Genomic DNA, 22,764 nt, shown 5'->3' on the forward strand with positions numbered 1-22,764 from the left:
TCCTCTGTTTATCTTCATGCTTTAATCACTTCCTCTCTCAAGTTCAGCATTTGCTTTGCAAGCCTTCTTCAATCTCTATTTTAGCGAAAAATGTTGTAGTCAGGCCAGCTCTCATTCCAATATGCACAACCAGACTGACCTCATTCCTTATAATCTGCAACAGTTCAAACTCAAATTCCATTTCAAAACTAGCTGTGGGTTTTTGTCTCTTCCAGATCCATCACCCTACATGTGCAGTCTGAGCTCAACACTCGCTTAGTTGTAGTGCTGGGGCAGCCTTGGAAGATTTCTTCATTCTTGTGATACTCTCTCTTTTCCATTTTGTGACAACTTGGGCAGCAGCTTTAGTTCTGGCTCCTCCTCAGACTAGCCATGTGACCATTAAGAAGTCACATCCTCTCAGTTTCCTCCTTTATAAAAAGGAGAGATCTAGTTGTGAGAAACAAATGAGATAATGTGAAAGGACTTTTTATACTAACAAAATGAGCTGTTAAGGTTTATAGAACATTTTCCTCAAAACCCCAGAAACTAAGGCTCAGAAAGATTTGGTCATTTGCCAAGGATCAGTTAGCAAGCATCAAAAGTGAGGTATAAACCTGGGTCTTGTGACCTCAAGTGCAGTGTGTACATATAAGTTGCATTTTATCCCTAGACTTCCCCTCAATCTCTACTAGATCTGCTAACACTGATCTGTTTTCATTTCCCCATTCTTTTCCTTATCTTGGACTTAGTAATCATGTGTTTCCTTTTTCTAGTTTTAAGGGGGTCCAGGACCCAGGCAAGCAATAAAATTTCTTTAGTGAATTCATGTCAGCTCCTGGTTTTCTGGAGATGTAGTTGTTTGAAGAGGGGGGTTTTGTTTGTTTGTTGTTTGTAAACTTTCTTTAAACCATTTAACAAAGCTGCTCTTGGAATTTCTCTCAACTACAAGCCTTTCCAGCTTATGCAGCCTCCTCAATACAACCACCTGGCTCATTCTCTTCCATTTCTATAAATTGCAGGTAAATAAGGCAACCTATCCACTTGTTAAAACTCCTCACAAAAAAGAATTATAAGACTATTAGAAGTATTTGAAGCACTCCTACCAAAAAAAAAAAAAACCACCCAGACCTGAGCAGATTATTTGCTTTTCAAAAATTCACACAACAAAATACAAGAAAGGTAAACACATATAGCAACCAAGGAAGGCAGACGTAAAGAAATGTCACCCCGGGGGAGTAGGAAGACTAAAATAAAGGCGCCAATAGAGTTAACAACAACATATAACAAAAAAGAGACCATTAAGAGATGTCTAAAACTACACAATGAAACAAAGGTGAAAATGGAAAGTCAAATAGTACGTGATGGTGAAGAACTGGCCTGAAGCACCATGGGCTAAATCTCGATACTGCCATCTACAGGTTAATCAATGTTCTTAATGTCACTTAAAAGGGGGAAAGGAGAAGGTGAAAGGAATATTGTACTCTGATCAAGGCAATTGTAAACAATGGAGAGAAAGTGACTTATGTAGCCTTTCAGAAAAAAGAGGGTCTACATGAGTACGTGTAAAGAGGCAGAGAGGGATTGAAACTAGGGGGAAGGGGTGGAGAGTGTAAAGAGGCAATGTTGTTTCAGTGGTGGGAGAGAGGTCCCACTGCAGAATACAAAGGGGAGATTTTCCATAATAGGAGACAGAAATCTTACAATAGGTATAATTTGCAGAAATTTGGTGCTTAGAAAGACCATTCATCCGACCTCAGGAAAGAACGAATCAGAACTCTGGGGGCAACTGGCACCCAGAAGAGTGGGAGGGCAAGGACCCTGAAAGATTTCATGGTGAATGGAAAAAAATGATTGTGGAGGGCAAAGGGTAGTTATAAGCTGCACAGTTGGGGACATGAAAATTACTATCACAAGGCAATACTTTTATCACCTTCAGGAACTGGCATTTCTAAGAATGAGGCACATCAGAAGAGAAGGGCCAGGAGTTAAGATCTACAAGGCAATAACAAAGAAACAGTTTAGATGAGGAATACAGAAACTAAAGTTGGATTAAATCAGTATAAAGGCCATGAATCAATAAAAATCTAGAATAAATAGAAATGGGAAAGAAATAATGAAGAGAACAAAGGAAAGAAATCTTTTTTTTAGAAAAAGGTAGAGAAATTGACATTTAAAAACAAGCAATTTGAAGGAGAGGAGAAGGAAGGGTTATTTTACTTGGTTACTCGTTTTAAAGGAAAAAAAGGTGGAAGAATTAGAAAAATTGATAAAAGGAAGAAAAAGAAATTAATAAAGCAAAAATCCGAGAGATTTCCTAGGGAAAGGGGGGACAAATGGGAGGGCAGAGGGCCTTAAGGATGAGGGAAAAGCTGACAAGAAATAGGATTACCTTCAAGTAGATTAAACTAAAATAACTAAAAAGACAAAGTATTGTTTTTACAGAGAAAGAAGGAAAAATCCTAACTGAGGGGATGGGGGGAACATTAGAGACAAATGGTGGAAAATATAAACCTCTCATAACTTTAAGTGTGGTTAAATCAAACAATCCAATAAAATAGAAAAATGACAGATTGGATTAGAAAACAAACCCTCAAAATCTGTTACTTACAAGAAATACATCTTTAAAAAATGAAGACATACATTGAATAAAAATGAGGGGCTGAAAGTACATCAGCAGAATTTAAAAGAGCAGTATTTGCAATCCCTACCAATAAGGCAAAGCAAAAATAAACATTCAAAGCTTAAAGGGAGATAAGCAAGAAAACTAAGAATATGATGAATACAGGGATGCATGGAAAAATCTATTTGAACTGGTACAGTATAAAGTAAACGGAGCTAAGAAAACAATATACACGACTTCAATAATTTAAAGGAAACAACCACCAAAAAAAGGTGAATGTCACAAAATTACAAAGAATAAGCACAGGTGCCAAATAAGAGATTCAAAGTTACCTCCCACCTCACCCCTTTACAAAGTTAGTAGGTCTGCAAGTGTGGTATGTTGAAAATATGTTCAGACTTTTGCAATTGATCAGTTTTACCGATTTGTTTCCTCTTTTTGTCTTTAAAAAATATTTGTTACATGGAGTGGCTCTCTGGGAGGAAAAGTAGGAGATGCACAAGGAAAAGTTTGGTCTTTTTAAAAACAAGACATCAATAAAAATGTATTTTAAAGGGGTGGGTAGGTGGCACAGTGAATAGAACACTGTCCCTGGAGTCAGGAGGATTTGAGTTCAAATCCAGCCTCAGACACTTAACACACTTACTTTGGGCAAGTCACTTAACCCCAATTGCCCTCCAAAGAAAAAAAAAAGCAAAAAAAAAGTATTTTAAAGAAGATACACAGAAGAAAGTTCAGGAGCATAAACCAGCAGGGTAAGTATTGGTACTAGTGTTAAACTAATATATACTTTTTTAAAAAGCTGTATATAATATACAAATTAGATATACAAATCTCTTTATTCCTTTTTGCATATAGAAATATTCATAATTGTTGATATTTGTCAAATTCAAAATAAAAAATTGTTAATTTCTAAGAAAAAGAAATCCTAAAAAAATATATATATATACAAGAAAACTGCAGAATTTTTCCAGTAAAGCATTTAGTATTTGATTCACTGAACAATGTCACCCTCTTGTGGCCACAGGCAATACTAAATTACAAAATAATTACAATACAGTGATTCAATAACAAATTAACCAACTGCCATCCTTCAAATGAATCTGTGAGCAATGGAAATATGACTCTCAAGAATTTCAATGAAAATCACACAAAAGACTGCTCCAAACCACTAATAATAAGAAAAATGTAAATCCAAACAATCCTCACTAATTGATAAAGGATAAAAATGGGAATAATCAGACTAGACCATCTCTGGAAAGACAGGCATGGTAATATACTGCTAGTGGAGCTGTGAACTGGTCCAACTATTCTGGAAAGTGTACATACCCCAAAGAGATCAGACAGAAAGGTCCCATATACATCAAAATATTCATAGCTGTGCTTTCGTTGTAGCAAAGAAACAAAATGGTACCCATTGATTTAGGAATGCCAAAATAAAGGGAATGCCTCATTTCACTAAGTGGGTCATGAAATTTTGAGTATCATGTTATTACTGATGTGTGTGTGTTCGAGTTACACAGCACAGTATAGTAAATATAGTATTCACAAAATAAAACTTGCCTTACCTACTAAAAACACATTCAGACCTCTACAAAGAACTCAACAAAAACGGCTGCTTTTACTGAAGGGAAACTGCATATTCAAATTTCCCATCATGTTACCAACTTAAATGTTCAGTGGGCTACAAAATCCCACAAGCAAAGAATACTGTTTTGAACAGAAAACACTCAAGAACCACTGGGGTACATAAATGTAATGGAGTATTCCTGCATTGTAAGGAACAAGGATTATGAAGAATCCAGAGGTACATGGAAGGAAACCAATAAAGAAAGCAGAAACAAGGAAATAATATACATGACTACCACAATGTAAATGGAAAGAACGAAAGGATAAAACATATGGTCCATAATTATAATAACAATTATTATAATAAAAAGAGCTGGTTAAATGTACCTTGCTAGCTTCTTTGAAGAAATGAAAGTCATGAATATGGAACACTGCATGCAATGATCAGTTAGTTTTGCTAAACTGCTTTTTTTTTTTATTTCCTTTTTGTTCTCTATGGTATGGGTTCACTGGGTAGGGCAGGAGAAAGGGATATATTTGGTACTGAATATAATCTAAAAACAAATATTGTCAATAAAAAAAATATAACAGGTACTATTTTCTACATAACAGTCGATGTTTTATTTGGCATGTCAGAAAGAACTGGATTCAAGTATTGCCTCTGACACATATTGGTTGTGTGACTATGGACAAATAAATCAATTTTTCAATAACAAGCAACTCTCTTAAAACTTAAGTTATATTGCAAATCTGCATCTGTTAAAGGAATTTGTTTTGTGAAGTGTTTCCATATCAGAAGCTTTCTCTACTAGTAAAATCTCAGATTTGAACAAAAGAATTTTTTTTCAACAAATATTTATTGAACACTGGTGTGTGCACAGCAACATAAGATGGTCCCTGCCCTCAAGGGGCTTACAATCTGGTCCCAAACCAAACCCCTCAATCATTTACCTTAGACCACAGGCAAGCTTCCACTGACACCCTTTCATTTTTCTCAAAGTATTATGAGCTAGAAAATTATTCTTTAAAAACAGAGAACTATTAAATACAAGTTGAAACTGAGCTAAACAAATCGTTTCACTCTGCAAACTCACTCAAAATAGAATGGGTGACAAAAATTGGGGACAGGAGTAACATGTTTGAGATCATGGGAAACTATATAAGGAAAACCAATGGGTCATTATAGGAAAAATTATCCAATGTATAGTCAAGCCTTGTGGAATTCAGTGTGGGAAAATATAACCCAAAACCCAAGTAAATGACTACTTTGATTATTGCATTTTTCTTTCAAATTCACTCAAATCAGCTCCCAACAGAGAGGACAAAAAAGCATAAATCAAATTCTAGGAATTCCACCAGTATACCAAATATGTGCACATATATAACAATATTCAGAATTTTTTTCCAAATAACTGTCTTTCAACAACCTAACTCAAACCACATAAAAACACTGCACAAGAATGCCCATGTCCCAGGAAAGGCTGTGCCAAAATCATTGTCTCCATCTCATTTTGTCCCTCAAAGCACACAAACTCAATTAATTCATCCTCTCTAATATCAGTCCAAGGTGACTTTCGAGTCAATGATGACAAAGTACCCTTCCTTATCAGTATTCAAAAATATCTTCCCAGGCAGAAATAAGAGGTCTTGGTGAAGAGGGTTCCACTCTTGGTAAGGATGACTCTAGAGGCCATTCTCAGGGATATAAGGCAATCAGTGCTCACCAAAGTTAAATCTATTGTAAAGTAGCCCAGGAAATGGCATGCAAAATTCCAACTGAGTGAGCTGCCACAATTTAGACTTAATTTAAAAAACTGATTAAAATACAACTGGAATGTGATATGTTTTTCTGAAAACAAAACAAAATAAAACAAAACAACCCAATCCTGAAAAGTAACAGTTGGGGTCAGAGTTGCTGTGTCTTTTATAGGCCCAATTTCAGGGGTCACTGGGTTTATTTACATTGTTCTGTTTGAATGATGGTGGGAGGAAGACAAAGGCTTCTCTTTACTATCCCAGGCAGGGAAGCACATTCTGGCTGAGAACATCACATATTTTTAAATGAGCTGAAACTGTGCTTGGACTCAAGCTCCAACCAAAGAGCCCAAAGGCACAGTTTTCCACTTATGTTATCACCCTCATTTTCTATATAAAGGGAAAGAAGAAAGAACAGTTACAGGTAAAAGACAGAAGAAGGCTTATCAGTGCTGATCAAATGATTCTTTTCTTGGCTCTTCATTTAGCTTAATGCTGGGTGTCTATCATAGCAGCTCCTTTGCATATATTGGTCAAAACTTCTATGTAAAAAACTGTCATGTTCCAACTAAGAACCAGTCACATGAGTAGGCTCTCCCCAAGAAATGCAACAGTCAAAAATATACAGCATTTTTCATTTCCAGATTCCTTTCCTTATCCCTCCTGTTCCAAAAGCCTCTGTCGAGTTTCCATTACAATTTCTTCCATTATCTCTGGTTTTAAAATGTCCTTGATCTAAAAGACAAAAGATAAAGTTGTTCATACAGATAGGAAATCAACATCAAGCACACAACCAACCAAGCTTTATAAGCCACACACAACACAAAGAAAACAGGCTAATACAAAAGGAAGAAATAAAAGAAACTGGCCCAGAAAAGAGAATAGGCTATAAATTATAATCAAATAACAAACATTTATTAAATGCCTACTATGCACTAAACAATGTGCTTGACAATGAAGATACAAAGACAAAAATGAATGAAAGACATGTACATATGTAAGTATTTACGAAATAAATACTAGGCAAATTTTGGGAGGAAGCAAGCCCAAGGGAATCACAAAAGGTTTCATGCAGAAGATGTGTATATTGAGCAGTTTTAAAGGAAATACAGGATTCTAAGAGTTAAATATGATAAGGGACTACATTCCAAGCATGTGGGACAGCCAGTACAAAGATATAGTGGGTGATGGAGTCTCATATGTAAGAAACAGAGAGAAGGACAGTTCTGACTGTGGAGTACGTGAAACAAAGTAATACAGAATAAAGTTGGACAGATACGCTGGGGCCAGGTGGTGAAGGCATTTGAAAACCAAACATGGGAGTCTATATATTATTCTAGAAATAAATAGGAACAACTATAACTTCACATGTGAGTGATACACAGTCAGATTGGCCCATTAGCAAAGTCACATTAGCAGCTGTGTAGCAGGAGGATGGTTTGGGCAAGAGAGACTCAAGACAGCATCTCAATTAGGAGGCTGTTACAATAATCCAGGTAAGGGGTGATGAGTGACTGAACTAGGAAGGGGGCTCTATGACTAGAAAGAAGCAGACATATAGGACATGTGGTAAAGGTAGACATAAAAAGATTTGGCATTTGACTGGATACAACGGATGAGGGAGAGACAGTACCTGCTGAAACTACATCATGAGCTTAATAAATCAGAAGGATTCTCTCTGTTGAGCAGCATAAAGATACTGTTTTAGGAGGAATTAAGAAACCAGACCTGAAGAACCTGGAGCTAGTCTATTGTTGAATCATTTTTCAGTCATGCCCAACACTTCAGGATCCCATTTGGGTTGGATTTTTTTTGCTTTTTGGAGGGCAATTGGGGTTAAGTGACAAGGTCACACAGCTAGTGATTGTGTCAAGTGTCTAAGGCCAGATTTGGGGTTTTCTTGGCAAAGATACTGAAGTGGTTTGCTATTTCACTCTTCAGCTCATTTTACAGATGAGAAAACTGGAGCAAACAGAGTTTAATGACTTGCCCAGGGTCACGCAGTTAGTAAGCATCTGAGGTTAGATCTAAACTCAGTTTCCTCTATTACTGTGATGCCTAGCTGCTCCCTGGAGTTAATAAACCAATGCAACTTGGAATGTCCATCCCACCTGATCCTGAAGTTGCCAGATGCTGAAGAAATCTCAAAGATTTGCTCATTTGTAAATAAAAATGAAATTATAAAACATTTAATAAGGAGGCAGCTGTATTTGACTCAGATATTCACAATATGGATTCACACTAATCTACAAAAGTACATTTAGGAAGACTGCCTCTGATGTGACTAAGGAGAGAGAGACCTTATCTCATCTCTGCCACAAAACTGTTTAGAGCAGATAGTGAAACATGGAAAACAACCCAACCGAATACCTGATGGGAAAGAGATGCTTCATAGCAGTACAGAAGACTAGTGTCAAACAACACCATCTTCTGAGCCACCAGGGAAACAATGCAGTTTCGGAGCCGAGATATCACCTCCCGATCAGAAAGGGGTACTGGCTAGAGATAAGAGGAAAAGGAGTTGGGGGAAAAAAAGGACAATGCACTCAGAGTCAACCACACAAAGGTAAGGGGAAAAAACCAACCAAAAGGGGCGGTCAGGTGGCACAGTGAGTAGAGCACTGGCCCTGGCATTGGGAGACCCAGAATTGGGTTCCGGCCCCAGATATTTAAAACCCACACAAAAAAACTGGCCACGTAACCTTGGGCAAGTTACTAAACCCCAATTTGGCTTAAAAAAATTTTAAAAATTAAATAATAAAAACCACCCAAACAAGTGAAAACAATACCAACTGAAACTCAAACCATACATTAGGAAAAAAGGGCAGAGCTGATTGTTCCATTTTTCCCATGCTACCTCCTGACCTTGCACGCCCATCAGCTTTAATTCTGACCCACCATTCAAGACCCAACTCAGACACCTTCCTCATGAAGTCAGACTGTACCCATCCAAAAACTCTAGTCCCTCCTCTACAGTGACACAGCAATTTGTATGTATCAAAGAACGAGTCAAATGCTACCTCACAGGGTATTTATGTAAATGTCTTATCTCACCAACTAGACTGTAAGATCCATAAAAGCAGGAGCCTTGGCTTAGCTCAGGGGTAAGGAACCTGAGGCCTCCAGGCCTCATGTGGCCTTCTAGGTCCTTGGGTGCAACCTTTTTTTTTTTTAAGCAATTGGGGTTAAGTAATTTGCCCAAGGTTACAGTGTGTGTGTGAGTGTGTGTGTGTGTGTGTGTGTGTGTGTGTGTGTGTTAAGTATCTGAGGCTGGAACCAATCCTGGGTCCTCCTGACTCCAGGGCCAGCGCTCTTACTCACTGTGCCACCTAGCCGCCCTGCGACCTTTTGACTGAGTCCAGATTTTACTGAACAAATCCTTTTATTAAGGGCATTTGTTCTGTGAAGTTTGGATTCAGTCAAAGGGCCACTCTTGAGGACCTGGAGGATCACATGTAGCCTTGAGGTCACAGGTTCCCCACCCCTGGCTTAACTCATTTAATCTCCCTGAATGTTTCCTTATCGATAAAGTGAGAATACTTTCATTACCCACATCACAAGGGTTCTAAGGATCAAATGAGATAGTGCATGCAAAAGCTATTATCAGTGATCATTTAGGTTCACCACAGGACCCTGTACATAGTAAGTGCTTGATAAATGCTGGCTGAATGAATAAAGTCTACGTTAATTACATGAAAGAGTATATTCCAAAAGAAATGACTAAGGATGGGCTTATCTCATTCACCGAGAAGTAAATTTTGGGATATCACCCTAGAATTGCCCATTATTTCTGCTAACAATCAACTGGTCAAAAACATAAATCTTTTCTGAATAAAGAATGTTGTGGGGGCAGCTAAGTGGCATAGTGAGTGAATAGAGCACCAGCCCTGGAATCAGGAGGACCTGAGTTCAAATCTGGCCTCAGACACTTAACACTTACTAGCTGTGTGACCTTGGGAAAGTCACTTAACCCCAAATGCCCTACCTTCCCCCTCCAAAAAAGCAAAAGAAAAAAAACAGAATGTTGTGGAATGCACAACTCAAGGTAACTCAGAACATATCCATCAATAAGCAGGTTAGAAATATGCCATAAAAACACTTTCAGAATTCTTTCCATTATCACTCATTCACTCTCCAACACTAGTAATAATCTCACTTCTCACCTCCAGATTGGCAATGAAGCCCCCTGCTTCTTCTTCTCTCTGCTCAGGGGTAGGATAGATCCAGATGAAGCCATTATTGCCCAAAATCACAGAGGCACCACAAGGCAAGTCATGGAAATGGGTTTTCTGTCGTCTTACCAGAGAAGGAGAAACCTGGACGAGAACTCCCTGTCCAAGCTAAGATATCAGTTACAATAAATCAGTAAAGGTGGCCTGGGAGAATCAAATATACCATTAATTATGGTACCACAAATTAACTCTGAAAGTTAAAATAAAAATCTCACACAGAGCTGAAGTTGATTATAGACTGGGTATAATCAGAAAGCCCACCTCCCCCCCATTCCAGTTCAACCTGCTTAAAAGCAATTGCTATAAAGATGTGTGTAAATACTTATTTATAAATTTGTGGGTATATATGATATCAGAAGCTGAATTTTTACACAGGAGAATCTATATAAAGGTCCAAAATTCAATTTCTACACCACATTCATGTATTATATAAACATTGTACATGTTTACTATCAGCTGACTATTCAAAACCTCTTTTAATCAAAATCACTAAACTAAACAGTCTGGGTCAGTTTAGTGCAATTAAGTCCCAGGTGCAATGAGGCCAAGGTCAAGCCTTACATCACTAGTTGGCTTTGTCTAATTCCCTGGTCATTCCCTGCCCAAGGGAGGGGAACTGGCACAAACCCAACTCCCACAACAACGAGTTTGGTAGCATTATCTTTAAAAATAGGGACGACAACACACATTGTAAAATAGAGTTGCATTTTATATTTGAAGGCCTTGGAATGCTGGAAGATATAGCTACTTTCCCAAGGAAAGATTTCTTTGTTCTACTTCATAAAATTAAAAATAAATAAACCCAAGAGGCCTAACAAGTCATAGGATTTTTTAAAAAAAGAAAATGTGTTGTTAAAAAAAAAAGTTGGGACGGCTACGTGGTACAGTGAACAGAGCACCGGCCCTGGAGTCAGGAGAACCCGAGTTCAAATCAGACCTCAGACACTTAACACTTACTAGCCGTGTAACCTTGGGCAATTCACTTAACCCCAATCGCCCTGCCCACTGTCCTCCAAAAAGCAAAAAAAAAAAAAAGTTAGTTTTAATAATGTAGCCTTATAATAATCTGAATCCTCTAGAGATCTCTGCTTCTGTACCACGATTTTAGAAATAGACTAGCAGGCCCAGTCACAAAGAGAAAGAAAATGGCAGTAAGAATGCTTTAAAATACTACTTACTTTTCCATATTTTAGACTCCTGGTATGTAGAGACACAGCACCATCAGAAAATACTGCCTGGACCTCAGCCTAGCCTAGTGATGAAGGAAGTAACAGTAGTCTGAAGCTTATACCTCTCTATTCCCATTTTAAAATATCTTCTCATCACCCTCATTCTCTCCCCTCACATACATACAAACATGGTTCCCATCACCTCAATTTGTCTTCCATTTTCATCATTCTCTCCCTGCAAACCTTAGGACTGGTCTAATCAGGAACATTTCACTCTGACCTACCCACTCTCCATCAGCCATGACTGACAACTTGGTCTGAAAAACACCCGTTTTAATTCCCTGGGATAAAAGGCCACCTTATCATTAAAGTGAATTTTCCTGTCTAACCTAAAGCCCAGTCACAAAGAAAACAGCTGAGTCAGACTAGGTGGTATCTAAAAAGAGCAGCAACAGAGCTCATGGCAAAAGTGAAGAAATTCTTCATCGGTATCCATGACCTTGGCTTTAAGTTTACATGTACTTATGAAAATTCTCAGGCTTATCACATCATTAAATACAATTTTAACTATATTTTTGCCACTTTGTGCAGAAGCAGAAAGATGACAAACTACAGAATCTAAGGATACACTGATAAGGTCCCCTTCCCGTAAGAAGTCCCTCATTGCAAGTTCATCTTCTGCAGATCTTCTCCTCTGAAGTACACAAGGAAACAAAAATGTTACTTACTTCAACTCAAAGAAATAAATTTCTCCAGATCTTTTTTCTCCTTTCTCCTTCTGAAAATATTTACTGGAGCTATACAGGGTGTCCCAAAAGTCTTAGGGCAGTTTTAAGCTTTAATAGCTAAGTAACATCTACTACCAAGATGCCAAAATGCCTGAACCGTCCTGGGCAGCTCAGGATCACAGCAGCAACAGTTCTGGACAAGAGTCAGAAAGATTAAAATCTGAATCTTGTGCCAGACACTGGTTATCTGGGTGACCCCGGGCAAGTCTCTCAGTTCCTCATCTGTAAAATGAGGTGGCCAGTGAGGCTGACCAGTGAGGTCCCTTCTGGCCCTAATTCTTGGATCCTACGATCCCCCAAAAGATCTTTGGGAATTAGAGAACCTTAGAACCAGAAGGATCTTAGGAATCCTAGTCTAACCCCTTTGCTTTGCCACTCTGTGCCCCAGTCTACCCATGTATAAAAAATAAGAGGTCTGTATTATATTATTCATAAGGGCCCACCTCATTTCTTAAGCACAGCAGAACTGTGATACCTCTGCCAATCAAAGGCAGCAGCTTCTCTCATTCTCTCTCTCTCCTCCCCCTCTCCCCTTCACGTCCAATTTTCAGGTGACACAAAAGGATCTAGCCAGGCTAGGACAGAAGGGTAGATCTAATAAGTTGATGTTTGTTTTATTTTATTTTCATTTGGCTTAGAACCAAATGTTTGGTCTTGTTGGTACAGAAGACTCCCAGGGAGGAAACTTTCCTCCAAACCACAAATATCAGCATTTGTTCTGCAACTTCTGGTCTTAGGACTAGGGCACTTAAGAGGTGAAGAGCTTAGAGCAGGTCACACAGCCAGGTTGAATGGGGTTAGACTTGAATACAGGATTCTGAGGTCAATTCACTGGCCACTCTCAAGACAGAAATTTAATAGGGATAAATATAAAATCCCACACAAAAAAATCTTAAGTATAGGGTGGGAGAACTCTACAAAGACAATAGTTGGAAAGTTTTAAGGAGACTATATTCTCAATGAGTCAACAGTAAGACAGAGCGGTTAAAAAAGTTAATATAATTTTGTACTAAACTAACAGTGAGCAGTCTAGTGTCCAAAAGGCAGGACGTAATATTTCCATCATATTCTCTCCTGATTGTGTCATGGCTGAATTATTGTTGTCTTAAGTTTGGGGCTCCACACTTTTAAGGACACAAAGTTGGCAGGGGGAGACTGGGAAGAGGCTGGAGATCACACTATCTGAGGACTGAATGACTGGCAAATAGCTGAATGAAAAGAGATTTTGTTTTTTTGTGTAATGAAGCAAGGCAACTGAGGTTAAGTGACTTGCCCAAGGGCACACAGCTAGTTAAGCGTCAAATGTCTGAGGCCAGATTTGAACTCAGGTCCTCCTGACTCCAAGGCTGGTGTTCTATTCACTGCTGCCCCCTGAAAAGATACTTTGAGGGAGGAGACATATCAGCAGCCCTCAAAGGGCTGTCACCAGCACTGTGACATACAAGGCACTTATTACAAATGCTGTCTAGACTATCACATGAAAAATTTAGATCTGTCCTATTTAGCCTCCGAGGGGAGAACCAAAAGCACCAGGCTCAAGTCACCATGTCACAAAGGCAAAAAGCAGCAGTCACAGACAGGAGAGAGGGGCCTGAATCCCATTTCTGGTGTTAACCTCTCCAGAATGCCCATGAAATAAGGACAGCAGGACTTACACCGCCATCTCCCAGGCTGCCATTATCTGAGCCCGGGGCTTGTCACCATCATCATCATCACTATAAGGCTGCAGAGAAGGGGGCTGGGGGCTCAGCATAAGGACATGCTTCCTATGACAGGAGCTTTCTGACAATGGCACAGGCTGCATCAGGAAGCCCTCAGCTCCCACTCACAGAGGTCTTCAAGCACAGGACAGGTGACCCTTTGTCACGGATGAGGTAGAAAGGGTGTCTGTTCAGACAGGATGAACCTGATGATTTCTGAGCTCTCCTGAAACAGAGATTTTGTAATCATCTACTTTCTAATTAAACATCTAATTTCTTCTACTCTGCCCTAAGATTGCCAATAACATCCAAAGGAACTATTCAATCCTAAGGGAAAACATGAGGGCTAAAGAGATTCTCATCTTCTGTATAAAAATACAGGTGTACACCACCTTACATAAACCAGACATGAAAATCCAACTATATAAAGACAGAATAATTAGAAGGAATTTTAAACAACTTTTAAAAAAGGCCTGGTATACAATTCCTTTGCAGAAAGCTTCTCAGAGGCAGCTAGGTGGCATGATGGATAGAGCACCAGCCCTGGAGTAAGGAGGACCTGAGTTCAAATTTGGCCTCAGACACTTGACACTTACTAGCTGTGTGACCCCTGGGCAAGTTACTTAAACCTGACTACCTCACAAAAATACAAAAAAAGCTTCTCATAGTAAACGTATATCATGAGTCTAAATGCTAAAATTTAATTTACATATAGCTTTCCAAAAACATGCTGTATAAAGCAGCATAGACTTGGAACAAGGAAATAATCAGAACCAGGGGTCTAAGTTCCTGTTGCATATGGACCTTCCAGATAATATTTCATTAGGCTTCCATCTCAAGGATGTCCTTGCTGTTACATTAAAGTAAAAATAAACACTGCCTATGTTGGAAAAATTTAGCCCTTCCTTTCACCACTTAAAAGAATGTTTTAATCCCACCAGTAAATTTCCTCTACATTTTCTTTAAGCAATAAGGGAACATGCCAGTGGTGTCCACTGTCTGTGTAGAAATGCCAAGTTTTGGCAGCTATGGTTGGAGGGCACAAAAATGGAATTTATCTGCAAACACTCACCAGCTCTCCTCCTGGAAGGTTCATGGATGAGAGGAGCAAGACTGAATCTAGCCTGGAGTTGGTCTCCACTTTCCACCGCTTCTGCTGAACCTATAAAGTAAGAAAGTCTAGGGTTACTAACTCAAATTGCAAGAACCCAGACTCTGAACAGTCAGTGACCCCAAATATTACAGCCTGAATCTCTGCAGCAAAAACAACATAAATTACAATTTAACTAAATCATGCATTAAAAAATACAGGACAGCCCTCTACCAAAAATTATGTCACAGGTTTGACTGTTTTTGCAAAATATACGATCTCTATGAACTGGTCCAGCCAATCTGAAAGGCAACTTGGATCTATGCCCCAACTCACTAAGCTGCATGTATGGACCTTTTGACTAAGCAAGGACTCTCCTAAACCTATACAACAAAGAGATCAAAGAAAGAAGGGATAAATCCACGAAAATAATTATATCAGTTTTCTTTGTTGCAGCAAAAAACTGGAAACAAAAAGAACAATCAATCAATTGGGGAATCATCAAACAGTCTACAATACAGGAAAGCAGTTGTGATTGTACTGTAAGAAATGATGAAAGGGACAGTTTCAGAGAAAGATGGAAAGACTTGTATGAACTGAGGATGAGAGAATGGAGCTTAAAAAATAAATTAAACTCAAAAGTCTTTAAAATTTTCGCCAATTCAATGACCACTCACAAGTCTTAGAGAAGTTCATTAGTAATGAAGCATGCTACCTACCTCCTGACAGAAGGGTGATGGGCCCAAGATGCAGAATCATATATACATTTTAGGGCTTGGCAAATGTACTGACTACACTTATTTCTACAAGTAAAACAGCTTTAAAAGTAACATGATGACTCATATACTTTTTTCAAATACATAAGAAATTTATGGTTTCACACATAATCATTTTCTGTTCTACTTTATATATGTAGAAATGTTCTTTTTGCTTGTGAAATTCAGAATTTTTCGTAAAAACAAAGTGCCTGATTCACACTTTACCTCTGTGATTCTCCCCACCACAATGTCTCCTACTTCACCATTATACCTGAAAAAGACCGCAAAAGTCAATCATTAGAAAATTGACTTTTTTCAATTTTCTTTCCTATGAATTTAATAATCATGAACAAACATGAAGATTTCAGCATAGAAATGAGGAAAACAAGGATTGTATATGAAAGCGTAAATTTCTGTAAGTTTGGGTTTCTTAAAGCATATATTAAATTTAAGATGCTGGTAAAAAAAACTACTTTATGAGTCCTATTTGGAACTTTTTTCTGTGCACTTTTAAAAAATGTTCTATCAATGATCTTTTCTTTTTTTCTGTACCTCTATCACTACCCACTAACTTTCAACACCAATAGAAAGCCTCCATTGTAACACCTTAGTATAGTCAAGCAAAGCAATTCAATACACTGGCCATATTTGAAAATGTGGTCTCACCCTGTAGTTTTAGCCCATCACTTTCTTGACAAGTGGGGTATGGAACACTTTCTCATCAGTTTTCTGAAGTCATGACTGTTCAATGCATTCATCAAAGTTGGTTATTACTTTGACCAGTAATTAACTGTACTTCTTTGTGACTTCTCTTGTATTGTTTCATTTAACTTGTGTCACTTAGCTTTTTATACATTTAAGCCCAACTAGGCTGAAAGCACATATTTTACTGTATTTTACAATATTTGTACTGTATATTACTTTCCCATATCATCAAGGATACCTTGAACACAGTAGATGCTCTATAAATTAGTGTGACTTAATTTTTCAGAAATTTACTCCTGCTTTAGAACTAACACAAATGTGGAATCTCTACATAATCTAATTAGGAAATTATAGCTATAAAAGAGAAGTGATCATTTGAAATTAAAGAATATCAAGAATAACATCAAGAACCAAAGAAAAGTTTTGGTCTATCCCCACTTCTTTAACAATTTCCCTTCCCTAGAAGTTTCTGCTAGTATCACTTGCACTTAACTATTTTAAAAAAAAGGATTTAGTCTCTCTCTCATTTCCACATTTCCTCCAACTTTAGAGAAGTACTCCAACCTAGTAGCTTACTACAAACCTACATGAATGGGCGTCCCTTCTAAGCCACAGCTCCTGTGATCCAGTGTGACACCCCCCACTGAAGGAAAGAGTAGACACACCTTGTTTTCAAAGCTTTCACACAGATCAGCTTGTTCACTCTCTCCACAGAGCCAGCCACCGATGCTATAAGCTTCTCATCTCCCATGTAGGTACCATGGCCCCTGTAATACAAAAGTTATTACTCAAGTCCCATGGTAACCGCTCTGCTCTCCCCATCAGGACTAAGCAGACAGGGCTGCTGGAGGGCAGGGTCTGTTGACCTTTCTTTGTATCCTTATAGTCGAGCACCGTTCCTGGAACGCAGGTGCTTAATAAATGCTTGTAGACTGAGTGGTGGATGAATGGACTCTTGAGAAGAGGGACAGGAAGACATGCAGGGTCACAGGGAACAGAAACGCAAGGCCATGAAGGAAGAGGTTTGAAAAGACACGAGCACATGCAAGGACACTCGGGGAAAAGACACGAAAGAGGAGACAGAAGGATATGGGGGGACACGCGGGGACAGAGACACAGGAACATGTAGGGGCACACAGTGACACACAGGAACAGAGCCACGAAGGGACAGACAGGAGCAGAAACACAGGACATTGGGACACGTAGGATCACAAGGGAACAGAGACACAGGAACATGTAGGAAGCGCAGGAACGCGCGGGGACAGAGACTCGTGGCTGGCGGGAACACGCGGGTCTTAGGACAGGAAGAACGGAAGCCTGAGAGCCAAGTTAAGGCAAGTTTCTTTCACGCCCGCCCGGAGCCCCCGCCACGCACCGCATGAAGCCGGTATCCGTGGTGATCGTGTCCCCGGGCACCACCAAGTGCTTCTGCGTGTCCCGGTCCAAACTCTCAGGTAGCCGCTGGCGGGCCACGGGAAGCCGAATCTCCATCGCCATCTTGATGCCCAGAGGATCACGCAAGCGCACTCGGCCCTAGAGAAGGTGTTTCCGGGTCCACAACTACTGGCAGTCAGAAAACGGAATGGGGAGGGGGAAAGCGGGAGGCAGGACGGAACGGGGCGGCACTTAGTTAAATAGCTACCCATGCGGAGCCACTACTGTATGGCCATATTTTTTATTGGAATGAAGGAGTATGAGTAGTTTCAAGTATTTAAAATGAAGGGGACGAGCGAGTGAAGTTCCTATATTTACTACTGGCGATCCTTCCCCCACGTGTTAACATTGATTCTAATACCCTATTTTAATGGGGACAGGACCTAGACATCATGGGCTTAGAATTACTGCTTGGGGAATGAAAATTTTAACATATAGAATAACACTAATTCGTCAACATTTTATTTTACAACTGATAAATGGTCAAAGGATATGAACAGAAAGTTTTCAGAAGAAATCAAAGCTATCAATGTTCACATGGAAAAATGCTCTAAACCACTATTGAATAGAAAAATTCAAATTAAAACAACTGAGGCACCAGCTCACAACTTTTAGATTGGCTAATATGACAAAAAGGGGAAATGACAAATGCTGGAGAGGTAGAGTTGTGAACTAGTCCAACTCTTCTGGAGAACAATCTGTAGCTATGCCCAAAAAATTATAGAACTGTTTTAAACCCTTTGACCCAGCAATACTAGATTTGTATGGAAAAGAGATTAAAGAAAAGGGAAAAGGCCTTATTTGTGGAAAAATATTTATAGCCCATCTTTTTGTGACAGCAAAGAATTGAAAATTGGAGGGGGATACCCGTCAATTGAGGAATGACTGAACAAGTTGTGGTATATGATTCTGATGGAATACTATTGTACTATAATAAATGTTGAGCAGGAAGGTTTCAGAAAAATCTGGGAAGACTGCTATGAATTGATGTAAAGGGACCAAGAGAACAGTGTATACAGTAACAGCAATGTTGTGTTAATAGGATTTTACTGAGCCAGTCTCTAACCTGAGAATGATGAAATAGAAGACCAGAGACAAAGTTCCAGTAACCAGATAGCCATTTAATTAATTAGTTTCACTATGAGGAACAGATTTGCAAACTGGGAATTCCCCTGATCAGAATTCTACCTTGCTTAAGTAAAGACAGAGATTATATACATAATTCACTTTGGGAAGGAATCGGATTACAAACAATTAAAATTCTGAAGTCCTGTGGGAACAATATTGCTTGAGTCTTTGGGGATGGTTACTTGATGGGTCACAGGACCAAAGTTGTGTGACTGGAACAAGTTCTACAACCTTTGATTCTTTTCACTTCAGGTTTGCAGACACAAGGATACCAGTGATTGTGAGCCTTGTCAGTTTGATTGATCAATTCAAGCTGCATTGTGAGTCTGACTCACAAACTGGAAAAGGCAGCTCTTGAGAAAACTGAATTATTAGTATATTCATTACGAATATCATATTGGTTAATATGAAAATTATAATTCCCTTCTCAATTGTAAGAACAGTTAACTTCGAAAGACTTAGCTACTCTGATCAAGACAATGATCCAAGACAACCCATCATGAAAAATGCTATTCATCTCCAAAGAGAGCTGATAAACTCTGAGTGTAGTTTGAAGCAAACTTTTCTTACTTTCTTTACTTCTCTTGTTTTGTGAGTGTGTTTATTCTTTTGCAACATGGCTAATATGGAAATATGTTTTGCACAACTTCACATAAGATAAAAACAATATCTTATTTCTTGCCTTCTCAAGTAGTGGGGGAGAGGCAGAGGGAAGGAGAGAATTTGGAACTCAAATTTTTTTCAAAAGAATGTTAAAAATTTTTACATGATATTGGGAAATATTTAATGATATAAATAAAATGCATTTAAAATAAATGAAGGGGCGGCCAGGTGGCACAGTGAGTAAGAGCACTGGCCCCAGAGTTGGGAGACCTGGGATCTGTTCTGGGCTCAGATACTTAACACCCACACAAAATAACTGGTCGAGTAACCTTGAGCAAGTTACTTAACCCCAATTGCTTTAAAAAAAAATTCTTTTTTAATAAATAAATGAAACAGGAGCGGCTAGGTGGCACAGTGAGTAGAGCACCAGCCCTGGAATAAGGAGGACCCGAGTTCAAATTCAGCCTCAGACACTTAACACAAAAACTAGCCATGTGACATTTGGCAAGTCACATAACCCCAATTGTCCTCCAAAAAGCAATAAATAAATAAATGAAACATTTTATGGCTTTTTAGTTTTCAAAGTGCTTTCACATCTCTTCTTTTTTTCTTTTAAATTTATTTATTTTTGGTTTATAACATTCAGTTCCACAAGTTTTTGAGTTCCAAATTTTCTCCCCCTCCCTCTCTTCTTCCCTTCTTCCCCCACTTCTCTTCTAAGAGACAGTGTGATACTGGGGAAAGAGCTTTGGATTTGGAGTCAGAGGATATGGATTCATATATGGGTTCTGTCACACTACCTCAGTACATGACTGAGCAAGTCGTTTAACCTCACTGGGCCTTAGATTCCTGATAAGTAAAACAGGGTATTAGACTAGATGACCATTTTAGTATCCTTCTAACTAAAATATGATTCTATTCCTCTATGACTTTGTTATCCTCATGATAGAACTGGTAGGGACTTAAAAAAATCATATCATCATAATACATAATCTTAAAGGTGGAAGAGATCTGGGAAGGGGGTAGGGTGCGAATAGGGGGACATTAAGTCCAAACCACACATGGCCAAAAAGATAGGGATCCCTCTGACTCAGCCCTTCCTTGAAGGCTTCCCATGAGAAAAACCTTACTACTTCTAACATTAATATGTTCCACTTTTAGATTATTCTAATTGTTAGAAAGTTTTTCCTCACATGAAGTTCCCAGAGCTAGGCTGACTACTCCCCAAGGATTTTCAGGGTAAGCCTAAGGCTAGGGTTTCTAGTACTATAGATAGCTCTTGTGTACTGACCTGTATGATTCCCCAGTAATAATTAGCCAGTTGCCGACGTTTGCTTTTAGAAAAAGGGATTTACTGAAAGGTAAAGAATAATTGGTATAAAACATTCTTCTTCTACCCCCTTAAAGAAACTGGGGATACTCACTTCCATTCACAAATATTACCCTGTGAGAAAAGCTGACTTAAATTTAGAGGCAGTGGGCTTAAATAATGGCGTGAAGCAAAGTGTAGACAAAGAACACTTGTGCCAAATGGGTGACTCCCCATTCCTGGCCCTAGAAGTCCTTTTCTTCCTTCATGGAGTCCTCATGAAGTTCCCCCTGGATGTTATTCTTTTTTTTTCCTCAGCTCAGAGAATCAGTGCATTTCTTTTTTATTTTTTTTGGAGGGCAATTGGGGTTAAGTGACTTGCCCAAGGTTACATGGCTAGTTTTTGTGTTAAGTGTCTGAGGCCCAGTTTCAACTCTGGTCCTCCTGACTCCAGGGCCGGTGTTCTACTCACTGAGCCATCTAGCCTCCCCGAATCAGTGTATTTCTATAATTCATAGTCAGTATCCCTCTCAATTACAAAGGGTCATAATTCCTAAAACTCCTTTACTCTAGTGAGTGTTAATTTTCAGACCTATCTGCAGATACCTACCTCTTAGGCTCATGGACCACTATTGATCCAGTGCCTACTGCTACTGCTAAGACCTCTAGATCTCCTGTGCTCACAAGGTCATTTCCTGGACACATCCACCTGGGTTTGCCTAAGATTAGAAAAGAGCAAAAACAAAGATGTCATAAGCACTATAGCAGAATAAAAGAAAGAACACCCAACCTTCCCCCAACTGAGCTCAAAATAGTCCTGCTTCCTAGAAACTTTCAAAGAAAAGGGAATGAAAAAAATGGGTGGATTATCCCTTTTATATTAATATTCAGTTCTGCAGCCAATTAGAAAATTCTCTATCACCAAACAGTAACAGCAGTCCCTTGGTCAGGCATGGTCAGAGAACTGCTTCCCCCAAGTTTCCACACAAATATGACCTCTTGGACTGAAACCAGGTAGGGAGTATCTGTGTATACTCAAAGGTCTGGCTCTTATAGATCAGTCTGATCATTCTACACTTGAAAAACAAGCAGCCATGGGGTGGATAGGTGGCACAGTGAATAGAGCACCAGCCCTAGAGTCAGGAGCACCTGAGTTCAAATCCAGCCTCAGACAATTAGCACTTACTAGCCCTGTGACCTTGGACAAGTCACTTAACCCCAATTGCCCTGCCCTCCCCCCTCCAAAAAGCAAAAAAGAAAAGAGAGAGAGAAAAAGAAAAAAGCAGCCGAGTAGTCCCAAAGTCTACTAAAGCTGAACATCTCTCATTCTTTTATTGGATACACATAATACATAAACTTTAAGCTTTTTGTTGCTCTAGTTTCTTTCCTCTGAGCAATAATAGTTAGCATTTACATTTCCTTTAAGATTTTCAAAGTATTTTACTTAGGTTATTTCATGTGATCTTCACAACAACCCTGTGAGGTAAATGCTGTTATTATACCCATTTTACAGATGAGGAAACTGAAGTTGAGAGAGATGAAGTGACTTGTCCAGAGTCAAACTCAGGTCTTCCTCAATCCAGTCCAATACTATCCATCTTGGTAAGGCTCTTCTAAAAACGTGGTAGCCATAACTAAACATAATACTTCATATGGTCTGACCAGAATAAAGTAAAATTAGATCATCACATCCCTAGACTTGGACATTATGCATTTTCTAATGCAACACAGTATTGCATTAGCTATGTTACATTATTGACTCATATTGAGCTTTCAGTCCATTAAAATCCCCAGATCTTTTTCAAATAAATGCAGTCTAGCCACACTCCTCCTATCTTACATTTGTGAAATTGATTTCTTTTAAATACAATTTCTTAATTTTACATATAGAAAAACTGAGCTCCAAGGAGAGTCCAAAGTCT

At 38.9% G+C, this 22,764-nt stretch overlaps 1 protein-coding gene across 2 annotated transcripts; it reads right to left on the minus strand.

Annotated features, from left to right (window-relative positions):
• Window positions 1-4,768: 4,768 nt before the first annotated feature.
• Window positions 4,769-17,912, minus strand: EXOSC2 (exosome component 2). Of its 2 annotated transcripts, XM_069069347.1 has the most exons (9): window positions 17,744-17,912; window positions 17,034-17,135; window positions 15,889-15,934; window positions 14,888-14,977; window positions 11,956-12,021; window positions 11,337-11,405; window positions 10,090-10,266; window positions 8,297-8,425; window positions 4,769-6,661 (listed from the first exon to the last, which is right to left on the minus strand). In XM_069069347.1, the coding sequence occupies exons 1-9, from the start codon at window positions 17,863-17,865 to the stop codon at window positions 6,581-6,583; spliced, it is 882 nt and encodes a 293-aa protein (XP_068925448.1). In that variant the 5' UTR covers window positions 17,866-17,912; the 3' UTR covers window positions 4,769-6,580. The 2 variants fall into 2 exon arrangements, with proteins under 2 accessions (XP_068925448.1, XP_068925449.1); XM_069069348.1 differs by lacking the exon at window positions 8,297-8,425.
• Window positions 17,913-22,764: the final 4,852 nt, after the last annotated feature.

Source organism: Petaurus breviceps, unplaced genomic scaffold, assembly GCF_028583685.1.
Source record: "Petaurus breviceps papuanus isolate PSGF00001 unplaced genomic scaffold, PetGlider_PUasm1.0 90779, whole genome shotgun sequence".
Lineage (NCBI taxonomy): Eukaryota > Metazoa > Chordata > Mammalia > Diprotodontia > Petauridae > Petaurus > Petaurus breviceps.

Coding starts and splice junctions, on each gene's coding strand:
- EXOSC2 (XM_069069347.1), bottom strand. CDS start 17,865: ATGGCGATGGAGATTCGGCTTCCCGTGGCCCGCCAGCGGCTACCTGAG. Junction 11,406..11,955: donor GGGAAGGGGACCTTATCAGT/GTATCCTTAGAT, acceptor TCACTAGGCTAG/GCTGAGGTCCAGGCAGTATT. Junction 6,662..8,296: donor AAGCATCTCTTTCCCATCAG/GTATTCGGTTGG, acceptor TTTGTCTTTTAG/ATCAAGGACATTTTAAAACC.